Source organism: Lycium barbarum, chromosome 8 (assembly GCF_019175385.1).
Source record: "Lycium barbarum isolate Lr01 chromosome 8, ASM1917538v2, whole genome shotgun sequence".
NCBI classification, from domain to species: Eukaryota; Viridiplantae; Streptophyta; class Magnoliopsida; order Solanales; family Solanaceae; genus Lycium; species Lycium barbarum.
This window is the reverse complement of record NC_083344.1, coordinates 113,819,833-113,834,564: the sequence shown is the minus strand read 5'-3', so window position 1 is coordinate 113,834,564 and position 14,732 is coordinate 113,819,833. Positions and strand designations below refer to the sequence as shown.

The 14,732-nt window shown below is 37.2% G+C and overlaps 1 protein-coding gene and 1 long non-coding RNA gene across 3 annotated transcripts; both read left to right on the top strand.

Moving 5' to 3' along the window:
* Positions 1-4,812: 4,812 nt before the first annotated feature.
* On the top strand, positions 4,813-8,023 carry LOC132606780 (uncharacterized). 2 transcript variants are annotated; one of them, XR_009570068.1, is made up of 3 exons: positions 4,813-5,857; positions 7,079-7,290; positions 7,374-8,023. It is a non-coding gene; the product is annotated as an uncharacterized LOC132606780 (long non-coding RNA). The 2 variants fall into 2 exon arrangements; XR_009570069.1 differs by having other exon boundaries at positions 7,079-8,023.
* A 232-nt stretch (positions 8,024-8,255) lies between these two features.
* LOC132608158 (uncharacterized) lies at positions 8,256-9,278 on the top strand. Its single transcript, XM_060322235.1, has one exon. The coding sequence runs from the start codon at positions 8,256-8,258 to the stop codon at positions 9,276-9,278; it is 1,023 nt and encodes a 340-aa protein (XP_060178218.1).
* The last annotated feature ends 5,454 nt before the right edge of the window (positions 9,279-14,732 follow it).

The following is a 14,732-nucleotide window of genomic DNA, read 5'->3' as shown; positions in this document are numbered from 1 at the left end:
TATCAAAACTGTCAACTCTACGATTGTGACATAAAATGTACGAATAAGACAACATACATCCCGAGAGAGTAACAAAGAAGCTAGGGGACAAGACAAGATTCCACTCAAAAGAATTGAAATAGCCGATAGGTGATAACATAAGCCTAAAAGCTAGCAATTCAAGAAGAAATCAAAGTACGACATTAGGTTAGACAACCTAGTTTGCAACCTTTCCTTTAGGTGCGAACTACGCTTGACCTGATTCCTCGGTGGATACGTAGGCAGCCCACATAGGGACTCGGTCATACTAGGTTAGAATTTTTCCCATTGGCATGCATGCGAACTACGCTTGACCTGATTCCTCGGTGGATACGTAGGCAGCCCACATAGGGACTCGGTCATACTAGGTTAGAATTTTTCCCATTGGCATGCATGCGAACTACGCTTGACCTGATTCCTCGGTGGATACGTAGGCAGCTCACATAGGGACTCAGTCATACTAGGTTAGAATTTTTCCCATTGGCATGCATACGAACTACGCTGACCTGATTCCTTTGGTGGGATACGTAGGCAGCCCACAAAGGGTTCGGTTGCTTTACAACAAAAAAAAAAAAAAAAAAAACCAAAAAATATCTTATCCGTACGAACTACGCTGACCTGATTCCCATGGGGGATACGTAGGCAGCCCACATAAAGTTCGGTTACGCTATAACAGAAAAATCAAAGAAAACCACACAGGGCCTGATTCCCTCGGCGGGATTCGTACACTATCAACATATAGATCCGTCACACCTAGATAAAATCCAACAAATCTTTTACCATTTATATAACAGAACTACGCTGACCTGATTCCCTTGGTGGGATACGTAGGCAATCCACGTCGGGTTCGGTCCCTTTATTAGAAAACTTCAGACCACTTTATGTATTTTACGAACTACGTTCTGACCTGATTCCTTGGAGGGATACGTAGGCAACCTATACAAGGTTCGGTCGCACCGCATCATAAATTTAGCATGCTTTTCTGAACCCAAAACTGGGGCATATTTTGGAAAAATATAGACGAAAGAACAGTTGTGCATCGACAAGATTAAGGCTACCAGACAATAAGCATTATGAACCAATTACTTTAGAAGTGTCACAATCCGAAGTTGGCAGAATATTTTACAACTTGCATGCTTACACTCACGTATATATTTTTCAAATTGAAAACTTTCTTTCAATACTTTCACTACTGTTCATCTACCGAGGCTTAAACAGAGATCACAAGATCCAAACAAACAAGACGAATGGAGCGCCAACCACGTCAAGCTTCGAGTCAACACGAATCAACTTCCCCCTCCCAAACTAAGAATTTTTCTTTGAGTGCAGGAACTTAAGACCGCGAGATCAACAGTCAAGTCTATCAATCATGGCAGAAAAGCATCATCTGGCTCAATATGGCCTCGCCTAAAAAGCCAAACGGCTTTATTTCTAACCCTATCTTTAATTTTTATTTTATCACAATAACTTTATGACTTTATATACCTGTTTTGTAGGTTGACGAAGTTGGAGGCGAATTAAATCAGAATCGCACGTCATTAGAATTATTGTCAAGTCCCCGAAGACAACCGGAGACACATCATCAAATCTCTGAAGACAACCGGAGAAGTATCATCAAGTCCCCGAAGACAACCGGAGACACATCATCAAATCTCTGAAGACAACCGGAGATGTTCATTCAAGTCTCTGAAGACAAACAGAGACAGATCATCAAGTCCCGAAGACAACCGGGCATCACTTGGCTATACTGCCTCATATGCATATGCCAGACGGCTACACATCATCAACTCTAACGATTTTATCTTGAACTTTACAGGAATATCATCAAGTCCCCGAAGACAACCGGAGACACAGCATCAAGTCCCCGAAGACAACCGGAGACACAACATCAAGTCCCCGAAGACAACCAGAGACACAGCATCAAGTCCCCGAAGATAACCAGAGACACAGCATCAAGTCCCCGAAGACAACCGGAGACACAGCATCAAGTCCCCGAAGACAACCGGAGACACAGCATCAAGTCCCCGAAGACAACCGGAGACGCATCACCAAGTCCCCGAAGACAACCGGAGACATCGCATGGCTATACGGCCTCACTCGCATAAGCCAAACGGCTATGCACTTACTTCACTCCTTAATTCATTTCTTTATTTCATCATCTACTTTACCTACTTTAACGAATTCACCTTAAATTTCGCAGATATCATTTATCATCGAGTCCCGGAAGACAGCCGGAGGCCTTATCACTATCATCTTCAACTGCAACTAGAGATATTATCGCATCCTCAGCATACGCATCACGCATTCATTCAAGTCCCTGAAGACAACCAGAGACAACATTGGCCACACGGCTTCATTTTTCATTCCCCCAATCATATTTACTATCATTTACACTCTTTATAGTTTTACATTTTTTAACTTTATTACTAATTTTGACATGAATTCCAGTTTTGGCAGAAAATACAACCTGCAGGGACATAGCACAACGTGGAACTTTATCTTACGCAGTGAACTGGGGCAAATTTGCTAAAGAGGAATACCAAACTCACAAGCAAAGGTCACGAATCTACTCCCGAACTCAATTCCGCCTATGTCAACAAACACGTGATATGTAGGTTAAAATTCTCTTTCACATCCACCGCTAAAACTCTACTAAATCTACTCTTCTCACCATCTCATATTCCTTTCTACATCCCCAGTGTTTCCATAACTTAACACTGGGGCATCTTTGAAGAATTTACACCGTGTCTAGTAGAGTCCTACTTATGGGTGTGTTGTGCAGCACATTTATAATTAGGAGGCTATAAACACGTGTCCCATTTTTGAACGTCTCGTCACTTGTCTACAACCCCCTGCTAGATTATGAATCCACAAAAACTTTCGAACTACACATGACCTGATTCTCGTGCAGCCCGAGATATGTAGGCAACTCGAAATTGAGATTCGGCCATAATTTTCCATAATTCCTTCGGTCCTCACAATATTTTCCATCAATTTTCCTAAACCGTACTTTCTTACAAATTCATATTCATTGGTCCAAACAAAATTGGCTACTACGTCAACTTCTTCGCCCGGAGATTCTTACATCATCTTCGGTCGAAGAGGGGCATCTGTTGACACCCAATTTTGTCCCTCTTTTATTTTTAGCTTACTCGGATTTCTAAATTTACTGACAAGCTAAATACTTTATTTTCACTATTTTTTTTTCTTTCTTATTTATTATTATTGCTACTGTTATTTTCAACATCGCGAGCATTACTTTATCGCAGATTTTAAATGTCCATCATCGTTTCATTTTTTGGGTTTGGAATTGTTAAATTAATTACAAGACAATACTTTATAAAATCTTTATTTTTTCTACATATTAATTATTAATTGTCTTTACATAGTATATGTTGCATTAAATTAGAAGCCCAAGAATAATTAAATAGAGGAGAAAGGATCAACAATTTTCACCTCATAAACAATTTCTCGGAAGTATATCAATATTGGACTCATTTTGAAGCTCGTATTTTAAAACGACGCGCTATAATTTTTATTTCGTCAAAATATTATTTTAAAAGGGACAAATTCTTGATAATTCTATTTACCTTTTTTCCCTATTCCATAAAAAATAAAATAAAAAAATTTAAAAATCCTTCTCAAAGTTTCCATCTGATTTCTTTCTCCTTTTTCCTATTTTTTGGGTTCCACACGTAACTTTTCATCTTAATTTCTTCCTTCTTTTCTTTTTGGGGCTCCACATGTTTCCTCCTTTTTGACTTCATTTTCCCTAAATTGCTCATTCTTCCCCAATTCAAACGACAGAATCCTCTTTCTCTTTCTTTTCCCTCTTCTTTGTCATCTTCTCCTTCTCTCCATCCCTCACAGCTGCACACCCCTTTCTCTCACGCTCCCTCCACCTTTCCTTGTCCTCTGCTCCTTGCCTCCTTCCACTCACCATCTGCTCCCACACGCTCCATACCTCCTTTCCTAAACCCGAATCTAAACCTTATAAGGAGGCTGGTCTTGAAGGTTTTCAGGGGGATTCTTGACCTTTCCACTACGTTTTAGTCTCATCTTTGTGCTATCTCTACTGATTTTTTTTTAGTTTTGGAAAAGGGGGAATACCATTTTTCGTTTTTCTTGACCTCAGTTTGTAATCTCAAAACATTATTTCTGTTTGGTTTCTTTTATTTCGAGTTCGAGTATAAAGGGGATTTTTCAGATTTTTGAGGACTGAACGTTTTCGAAGAAAAGGAATCCCTACTCCTTTTTTTAATATATCTGGCTTGATTCATCAAAGAAGGGATACTTTACTACCTTCAACATTTTCTACTTTACCTACTCTAAATCTGGGATTCTTGTTTAAATTCCATTCTGTTTTGGGTTCGTTCGAGTTCGAGCGTAGATTCGAGGCTTCGACATCCCAGTTCATTGCGCGAAAAACAGGAATCTCCAATACGTCATACTTCTAAATTTAACTCTCACGGGTTAAAATGGGGTGTGACACATACTACTCCATCCAACACCTTCCAAATTTAACAAAACCAATGACAACCCATTTCCTTCTTCCAAATTTATTAACTACATCAACCTTCCACATGTTAACAACATTAACCACAATAATTCAAGAACTATATGAAAATTACATTATCTTCTCCAACAACCTACAAACGATTCCGACTTCAATTTTCATCATAGAATCCACACAACAACAATCAACTACTAAATAAAATCAATTCATTTTTTTCTACACAACACCATTCCATTCGGCTACAACACCAACACACACATATACCATGAATTCCATCCATTTCTATATACTTCAACATGCATAAATCATCTATAACATGTGTAAAAGAGGATTGAACACATATTTTCCTGTCCACTCATCTTCTTTTCGGCTAGGGGTTGAAATTGCACAAAGAATGGTTTGCTTGTTCCAACAACTACTCCATGTTACTTAGGACCTTCAAATTAGTAGAAAGGCTAGAAGAAATAATTTTTTGATCAATCTTTCAAGGGATGGATTTTTTTGGGGATATGGCCGAATCCCTTTCCTCTTCTTTCTCCTTTTTTTTTTTTTTTCTTCAAGGTTCTAGAGTTGGAAAATGAATGAATGATATGTCTTGTTTGCCCCCACTTATCTATATATATAGTTATTGTAGGCATGTGAGGGGCAAATGCCCCATTTCCAGAATTTTCTTAAAAATTCTAGCAAAGATGACTTATTTGTCTTTATTTTCTTTTTCTTTCTTTTCTTTTTTCTCACATGGCCAATATGGCCCTTTTTGAACTTTCAAGAAACTTATGTGAAATTCTCGTTTTGCCCCTCGACTTTCCTCAATATTACCATTTTGCCTCTAGCCTTCCATATTATTTCCATGACCCATTTTGCGAATTTCTCTTCTTGCCCTTAGCCTCTCATAATATTTTCATACTAATAATAGTCATAAATAATATTCCTAACAACTTGTACATTAATATAATTTTTGAAAATAGTCTCGCCCTTAACTTTCCACGACGACTTTAAAATATTCAAACGTACAAAATACGGGCTATAACACTTATAGCCCTTACTTGCTTACAAGATACAATTGTCACATTAATGTCGAGGTCTGCTCTGGAGTAAAAGCAATAAAGTATCTTTACAAGTATATAGATAAAGGTCATGATAGGTGTGTCGTTTATGTTGAGTCTGATAATGGAGCAAAAGTAATTGATGAGATACAAACTTTCCAAGGTGCCCGGTGGGCTTCCCCTCCCTAAGCTCTTTGGAGAATTTATGAATTCAACTTGAGTGAAATGCAACCTCCAGTCATCAGCCTACAACTACATCTCCCTGGAAAACACTCAGGTACACATATTTATGCGGCACAAATATGGAGATTCATAAAAATCAAAATTTATTAAAAATATCTAATTAAATAGACATATTTTCTTTAGGTAAAGGTATATAATTAGAAGTCCTCCACTTTCATTCCATAACTACGGCATGTTCAATACCCTTGGTTATCAATATTAGTTAGAGCAAACGTTATTCACAACCTCAGTTATTTGAATTTGTGCTATTTTAATTTGAAGGAATAATTCAAAACGACAGTATAAAATGTCTAAGACTGACAAAATCTGTTCATTTGCAAGAACAGATGAAGTTATGGTATTTATAAACGCATAATGCAAAGCTATTATCATCTGGGAGAGATTTTCCCAATATGGTCACCAAGTCACCAACCACAGAAAGCGTTGTTCGAAATTTCCTAGCCGGTCACTTTTCCCCCAAATACAAGTAGTTTTAAAAGCAAGCAATCACAAATTTATCCTACTTTGGTTGGTAAATTGATATAGATTTCCTTTAATTGGGATGGGATTACTTTTATGCTAATGCTTGGTTTGCCTTGAAACTAATTAACTCCAACAATATATGCAGATACTTATGCTTAAATTCCTGGTGAAGTCTTTCTATTATTATGAAATTCTATCTTCAATTAATTTTTATATATTTTGACACATACCATAATTTAAGCATGTGATTTTCATTAAAGTTAAAGTGCATGGGCAATTGAATAAAAATTTAAAGTGTATGGATTCTCACGTTATGTCTACATCTTCTGCTAGACTCAAAGAATGATTATGTTGGGCCATATAATGAAAATGTTGGTTCCGTTTGCGCATAACCGGCATACAAAATTAACATATATATTTGTTTAGGATAGTAAGCAGAGTAGAGTTTTATCCACCATCTTCAGAAGTTCAAGTTAACTCTCTTGAATTAATTGACAATTGTTACCTAAATTCACACTTCAATGTGAAAGTTAAAACAATGCACTGTGCTATGAGTTTCATGTGCACTAGAAATACTTCAATAGAACCGCATACATGATTTTTTGGAGAAACCATTACAGATGTAAATTAACAGGGAAGTTTATTTTCTCCTTTGTAACTTCCAATGTTTAGTATTCAGTGACAATACACAGAAATAGTTTATGTGATATCATTTTTGGTTGCCGAATAGTTGTTTCAAAAATAGACACAACAAAGCTAAATATACAATATCTAACTGTTTAACAATATGTAGTGTTTTATTGGAAGAAGCAAAATTTGCAAAACATTATCCCGTGGGATAGCGTCAGGCAAACCATGATGATCGAGTATTTCAAGATGTGCTCCAAAGACCTTGAAGCATGTACATACCTTTATAGAGAATTCCCTAAGTACTTGTGTGGAATCCACAGGGAAAGGCTTGGACAAAAAGAAAAACTAGATCTATAATTGGTCGCATTGCAACTGGTAAGGCATATAGTACCACTATGTACCTTTATACACAACATCTACCATTAAACTACTTTATTAACATTCATTACATACTGCAGCTAATCCTAAGAAAGGCGAAAGGTATTATGAGCGGTTATTATTAAACCATGTAAGAGGACCATTATCATTTAAGGACTTACTCACTATCAGTGGAAGGTAATGTCAGACCTTTAAAGAAGCAGCCAGAGAAAGAGGGTTATTAGAATCGGACAACAACATATCAGAATGCTTGGGAGAGGCTGTTCTATTCAAAATGCCATCAGCCCTACGTGTAGAGAAATATAGCACAAGAAAAGTAAATCGGAGAAACCTTCTGCTAGCCCAAGATCGTTACTAAGATTGGAAGATTCAACTAAAGAAGAGGAAGTTATGAAAAGGAGAATTTGGTTGAAGAAGACTTTATTGAATTGGCTTGAATGACTTACAATTAGGTTTGGCTTGGGTTACAAATGCCTAATGTCACTCCTATTTATACTTGTCTAGGGATGCTTCTAGATATTATTCTAGATATATCCATAAGAAAAATCTAATCATCTTTATCTCCTACCACTACTCTAGAATATCTAGATTTTTCTTTAGGATAATTATCCAAGATCCTACACTAGACTATTCTAGATAATTCTATCCTCAACTATAAATATCTAATTGTCTAGAATTTCTAGACATTTCCTAATACAATATCTATCAAAGATATTACATTATAACTTTCTAGATATTCTTCTAAATATCTATGATATTTATTCTTCCAAAAAATTAACTTTAATTTTTCACACTACGAAGTTTGTTTGCAATAATTCTGGTTCACTGTAACCCCACCGATGTCAGAAAACTATGGGATAGTTATATTGAGGATATGTCAGGACTTTAGCAGGATACATAACAACTCACCCGACGCTATACTTCAATGCATGCTACAGGATATTAATTACTATTTGGAAAGTATGGGCAAAAGCATCAACGTATATGACCTACCCCGCCTTCAGCAACAGTTGGCCGAAGTTGCCCCATCAGAATGTAGAGAAGTGGCTGAAGAAATGTCCGTGCAAATACCGAAAGAAGATTTAGACGCACAATCAAGTCTAAATCCTGAACAAGAGCGTGATTTCAAAATAATATTGCGGGCAGTGGGTTGTGGAAGGGCTGGATTATTCTTTGTCGATGGACGTGGAGGAACTGGAAAAACATTCCTTTACCGTGCATTGCTGGCCAACGTTAGATCAAGATGTATGATTGCCTTGGCAACAGCATCCAGTGGCGTAGCAGCTTCAATTTTACCGAGAGAACGTATAGCTCACTCGATGTTTGAGATTCCCCTTCAAACAAATGAATCATCCATGACAAATATGTCAAAACAAAGTGGTGCTGCCAAATTGATTAGAAAAGCAAAACTACTTATATGGGATGAAGTGTCAATGCCCAAGCGACAAACAATAGAAACAGTTGACAGAAGATTTAGAGATATAATGGACATTGATAAGCCTTGTGGCGGGAAAGACATTGTTTTTGGAGGAGATTTCTGTCAGGTATTACCTGTTGTACCAAAATCTACAAAAGCAGAAACAGTTAACGCAAGCTTGGTGAAATCATATCTCTGGCCTTTGATGGAAAAGATCCAGTTTACTAGAAATATGAGAGCAAGAACTGATCCAACATTTAGTGACTTCTTACTTCGTGTTGGTAACGGAGAAGAGCCAACAATAAGAGACAATTTGATCCCCCTCCCAGAACAATTGACTGTCAAGTATGGTAGTGATGGAAACGCTGAACAAAGCTTAATAAACGAAATATTCCCATCGCTGCAACAAAATGCAAGCGCTGCAAAATATGTAACAGCGCGGGCTATCCTAGCAAGCAGAAATGAGCATGTTAATAAAATAAATGAGAAGTTGATAACAATGTTCCCGGGTGAAAGCAAAAGGTTCATTAGTTTTGACTCTGCAGAAGATGACACCAACAACTATTAGCAAGAAGAATATCTAAATACTTTAACACCAAATGGTCTCTCCCCACATAGGTATTCAAACAAATAGAATACATATTATAATACCAAAGATGCAGTTACAAAGGAATATAATTTAAAGTTTCCTTTTTTCTACAGGTTAGTTCTGAAGGAGAATGCACTAATCATGCTACTAAGGAATTTAGACCCTTCAAACGGATTATGCAATGACACAAGACTGATATGTAGAGGCTTCGACAAGAATATCTTGCATGCAGAAATTACAAGTGGCCATTGCGCAACTAAGCATGTGTTCCTTCCACGAATTCAACTGTCATCCCCCGAAAAATGAAGGATATCCTTTCAAATTCATTAGGAAGCAGTTTCCAGTACGACTTTGCTTTGCAATGACAATAAATAAAGGGCAAGGTCAAACAATTCCCAACGTTGGCTTGTATTTGCCCCAACATGTATTCTCGCATGGCAATTGTACGTTGCACTTTCAAGAGGGATATCAATGTCCACGACCAAAGTTCTGGTCCTGACAGAGCAGCCAAAACATCGAAGCGGGACATACACAAAGAACATCGTCTGGAAGTCTTAGGTATGATACACTCATATAACATGTTTGCACCTAATACCACAAAAAAATTCACTACTTACTTATCGGCCAACCCTAACTAAATTCAATGGTTACAATTTTCAGGTTTAGAGAACAACAACTATTACACCCCGTACCTCGGAGAAGCACTGGTTAAATTTGAATGTAAGTATGTCGAGTTACGACTAAGTAAAACAACTTTGGAGTATGAGGAACGAGGCATTATTAAGTATATTGTTTAAGTAAAGGATGATTATGATCTCGTAATTCGTAATCAGGAAAGACTATTTTGGAACACAAGAACATGGCCATTATCATGTATAATAAATGATAAATATCATGGATGGAGAGTTTCGGAAGGTTTCGAGGTCAAGCAAATTTCAGAAAATAAATTTGAAGAAAATTTGAGGAATGGTGGGCAGATTTTTAGTCAACTTTGGAGGGGTATATCTCCATGTATATTTGGAGTTTTTGTCACGACCCAGCCCCGTGGGCCGCGACTGGTGCCCTACTTGGGCACCCAAACGGACATACAAACTAAATCATCATAGCAAAGCTAAATACAGATTTCATATTCATCATTTTTAAACAGAGTTGAGAACGAATATTATCTTGCGCGATTGCACGTACAAAACATTATATCAGAATCAGAAAAGGCGGCGGAATATACATCGCCGAACATGTGCACATATATCAAAAAGCCGACAAGGCTGTCAAATATATCAAAAGCCGACAAGGCTATCAAATGGCACAATGGCCCAAAACACATATACAAATGCACGCCGACGAGGCTGCCATAAACATATACGAAATGCACACCGACGAGGCTGCCATAACGAATGGAATCATATAAACACATCTATACAGAAGTAGGCACACACACCCACAAATACGTCTACAGACCTCTAAACAGACCAAACGAATCATATGGCGGGCCAGGGCCCCGCCGTACCCCTGAACGAAAATATACATACATAGCGAACCAAAAGTATACCAAAAGTGTATGCTCTTAAATGAGAAGAGCACTCCAAACAGCTGAAAGGGATATCCTAAACTGGGGGATCACCGAACTGTGCGTCTGTACCTGCGGGCATGAAACGCAGCCCCCGAAGAAAGGGGGTCAGTACGAAATATGTACTGAGTATGCAAAGCAGAATATACATAAAACAAACCTGAGACATAAACGAAACAGAAGTGTCGAACATATGTGCAAATCCAATCATATCAAAATGTTTAGTTTCAAATATGTAAGTCATGCATAGGGTACAGAAGAATATGGTCGCCCGCCCGTCGATGGCGCCATAACACAGCATAACACCAGAAAGTCTCAAATCTCCGTATCCCCGTCACATATCACATCACAGCATAACGCCATACACAGCATAACACCAAATATAAGTGGAACCCGACCCTCTTTTGCGAGTAGCTCGGTGAACCATAAACACAGCATAACTCCGGAGTATATCAAAATGCGCACGATAACAGAACCGGCCCGGAACTCGGCGAAAGGAATAACAGAATGCACGAGTAGAGTCGTGAGTAGTCATATGCATAAAATCATTATCATAAATTCAAACATAAGCAAAATAATCATACTTGGAAATCGAATAGTAGTCATATCAAATTCTTTCAAAAAAATTTCCGAATTTCATAAAGGAAAGTCGCGGGACCCAAAGAAGGATATTTACCCGAATCGGGCCCGCCTATATTCATCATATGCCATATAAACTCTTACAAAAGTATTAAAGCAATCCGAATCTTTCGGAGGAAGATATGGCATTTATAGTTCGGAATTCTTTAAAACAACTTATTGTGCAACATTTGGAAATCAATTCCTTCAAAGGCATAATAGTTCATATTTCGTCATATCATACATAAGGATGCCAAAGAATATATGTAAGGATCATAGCGAACTCGGATTTCGAATTTAGGATTTCCTTAAGGCTAGTAGTCTAGCCTATTATTAACTAAAGCATGCCAAACGAAAGAAGGGCTAAGCTTTACATACCTCGTACGCATTCCAAGCTAGCCAATCTAAAGTTAATCCCAACTACGCCTCGGGCTCCCCAAGGTCTACAAATATGCCAATGAACACCAAACATTAGCTAAGGGCACTTAAGCCATTCATTCCAAACTAATCATTAAATTCTACGAAAAATTCGGCAGCATTTCCCCTGTAAATAGGCCATCCCGAGAATTTAACTCGCTCAAAATCAACAACAATAACCAACCTAGTAACATCGATAATCAATTCGAAAGGCAAAACAACATTAATAGCTCTCTTTTACACCATTCGACAACTTTCCAAATATTCAATTCAACGGCTTACATTCAAGCCACAATATCGCTCACACATTTAATTATCAACCCAAATCCTTACCACAATATTCAAGGGCATTCTAAACAATTCACATAATATTTCCAACAATCCAACAATTTGCTCCAAAAGTGGCCGAAAACAGCCCCCTAAACCGTGAGCAGCCCCCTATTTACATTCCTCATTTTCAAGTCATGTTTTGTATCACAATCCACAATATAACGACATAATTTTCATAGATAAACGAATTACATCAAACGCACAATAAGCCTTAGATCAGCCCATACCATCTCAACATAATTCTTGAGTCATTAGATGCTCAATTCCAACTAGAATTCATAACGACGACAATTAAAACGTTAAGCAATATTAATGCGATCTTCGACATATTCTATGACCCACATTCATCCACACTATACATATACATAGGTTGATGGTTCTCATAAATAAAGATTGCATTAAATGCACAAAGTTCTCCAAATCAGTCCGCAACACTTACTATATCAATTTGGGACATTAAACTCCCATTTCCAACACAAAAGTCATCACAACAACCATTAAAATGCTAAGCGATGCTAATTCATTCTTGGCCAAACATTTGTGAGCTATACACGGCTACATTACCTACATATATACATGTATTGATGATTTTTATTATCTTCTCCATCCTACAACAATCAAATATGCTACAAACAATTAATTCATCAATTTTATCACAACACCCATTTACATAACCACACCCATACACACGGCTAGAACACCCATCACACAACCCACTTCCAACATGCTATATTTCATGATTTCCATCCATATTAACATACCATAACATGAAAAAAATGTTCACAACACATAAAACAAGAGCAAACTTACCTTTCTCCTTCAATTGTACAAGTGGCTAGGGTTTGCTATTTGACACAACGGATGGTTGGATGACCCAAACAATACTTCCACGCCACTTAGGGACCTCTAATTAGTGGGTTAACACCAAGGAAATAATTTTAGAGAAGCTAAAAAAAATGGGGTTGGTTTTTCTTGGTGCTATCCGAGAGATATGGGGGAGTTGTGCCCTCCAAGTTCTTGCTCTTCTTTTTCTCTAAGTGTTGAAGTAGAAATGAGAAAAGATGACTTGGTTTTCATCTTTTAATTGCCCACAAAATATCTCTTATTTGTCTTTGGCCCACACAATGTGTTGGACCAATTAAAATTGGCCACACAATATGTGGGACCCCTCTCCTTTACACGGCCACAATGGCATCTTGTACAACATTTTTAATTCTAATTTTATGAATTGTGGTCCCAATTTTTCCTAAGTATTCAATGCCCACAATTTCATATATATAACTTATGTCTCAAAATAAAATTAAAGGTCAAAAGTCCCGACTTCAAATCCCGGAATAGTCTTGGCCTTAAATTATCATAGTTAATCCGGGTTGTCCCAATGTATAAAAATACGGGACGTAACAGTTTTAAGGCAAAACAAAAGCCTAAAATGAAGTTCGTTGAGTCTAGTTTATAATGCAACAAACCGCTCATCAATAGGACATTGGAGTAGAGAATTATAGACGTTACAAACTGAACTGTCAACGCAGAAACAGGGTGCTACAGTACTACCGACTTTGCCACTTATAAAAGGGTCAAAATCCCTCTTTTTTGGTCATAAAAAAGCTCTCAAAATTTCCAGAAAATTCAGCAACATGGGGGAGTTGAGAAATTTAGAAGACATCGTGTGAGATGTTTTAGGAAGTATATTGGTATTGCTGTTATTGATTGGTTGTTGGTATAATAATTTCGGGCTAGGCATATAAACAGGGGAGGTGCTACCCAAATTTCGACAGAATTTAGAAGGATTTTAATTAAAGTCTTGAGACAAGAATGATGACGAACCTAACAATGCTATGAATGGTTGTATATGTAGAGTACGAGGCTACGAATAATATTAAGTGAATTGCGAGACAGGAAGTAAGTTGGAAGTCGAGAAATTATCTTCCAGGTATGTTAAAGCTAGTCCCCTTCTTTCTAAAGGCATGATCCTTTCGTTATAAATCTTTGTGTCGTACTCATAATATCATTGGTTCCGCAAATTCTAGAAGTCTTCGAATTTTGTGATCCTTATAATCTTATTGAGCTTCTAAAGGCATGATTCTGATAATATGGCTTCATAAATGTTTCCATATCTTCCTCGTTTTCAAAAGTTAAATGTTTACGACTCCAAGGCATAATTTATTTCCTAATAATTCATAGATGTTTTCCCAAAATGCCATATTTTTCGAATCAGAGATTTATGATTCTGTGAGCTCTTATGATAACATCATGAGCATGTTTTTATGATGATAATGATAATGTCAAAAATGAGGATATTTTCAATGATGATTATGATGATGATGATTTTATGGCTAAAAGTCTCAAGTTATGAGATCAATGCTTTTATGAGATGATTTTATTCATTGAGATTTCCATGTACATGAGCTTTACATTATTATGATGACTATGATGAGAACGATTTTATGTTCAAAGGTTCCAAGTTTATGATTTCAATGACAATATAAAAATATTGAGCTATC

What these genes read in the sequence shown, in the direction of transcription:
- LOC132608158 (XM_060322235.1), top strand. Translation starts at nt 8,256, where the DNA reads ATGGGCAAAAGCATCAACGTATATGACCTACCCCGCCTTCAGCAACAG.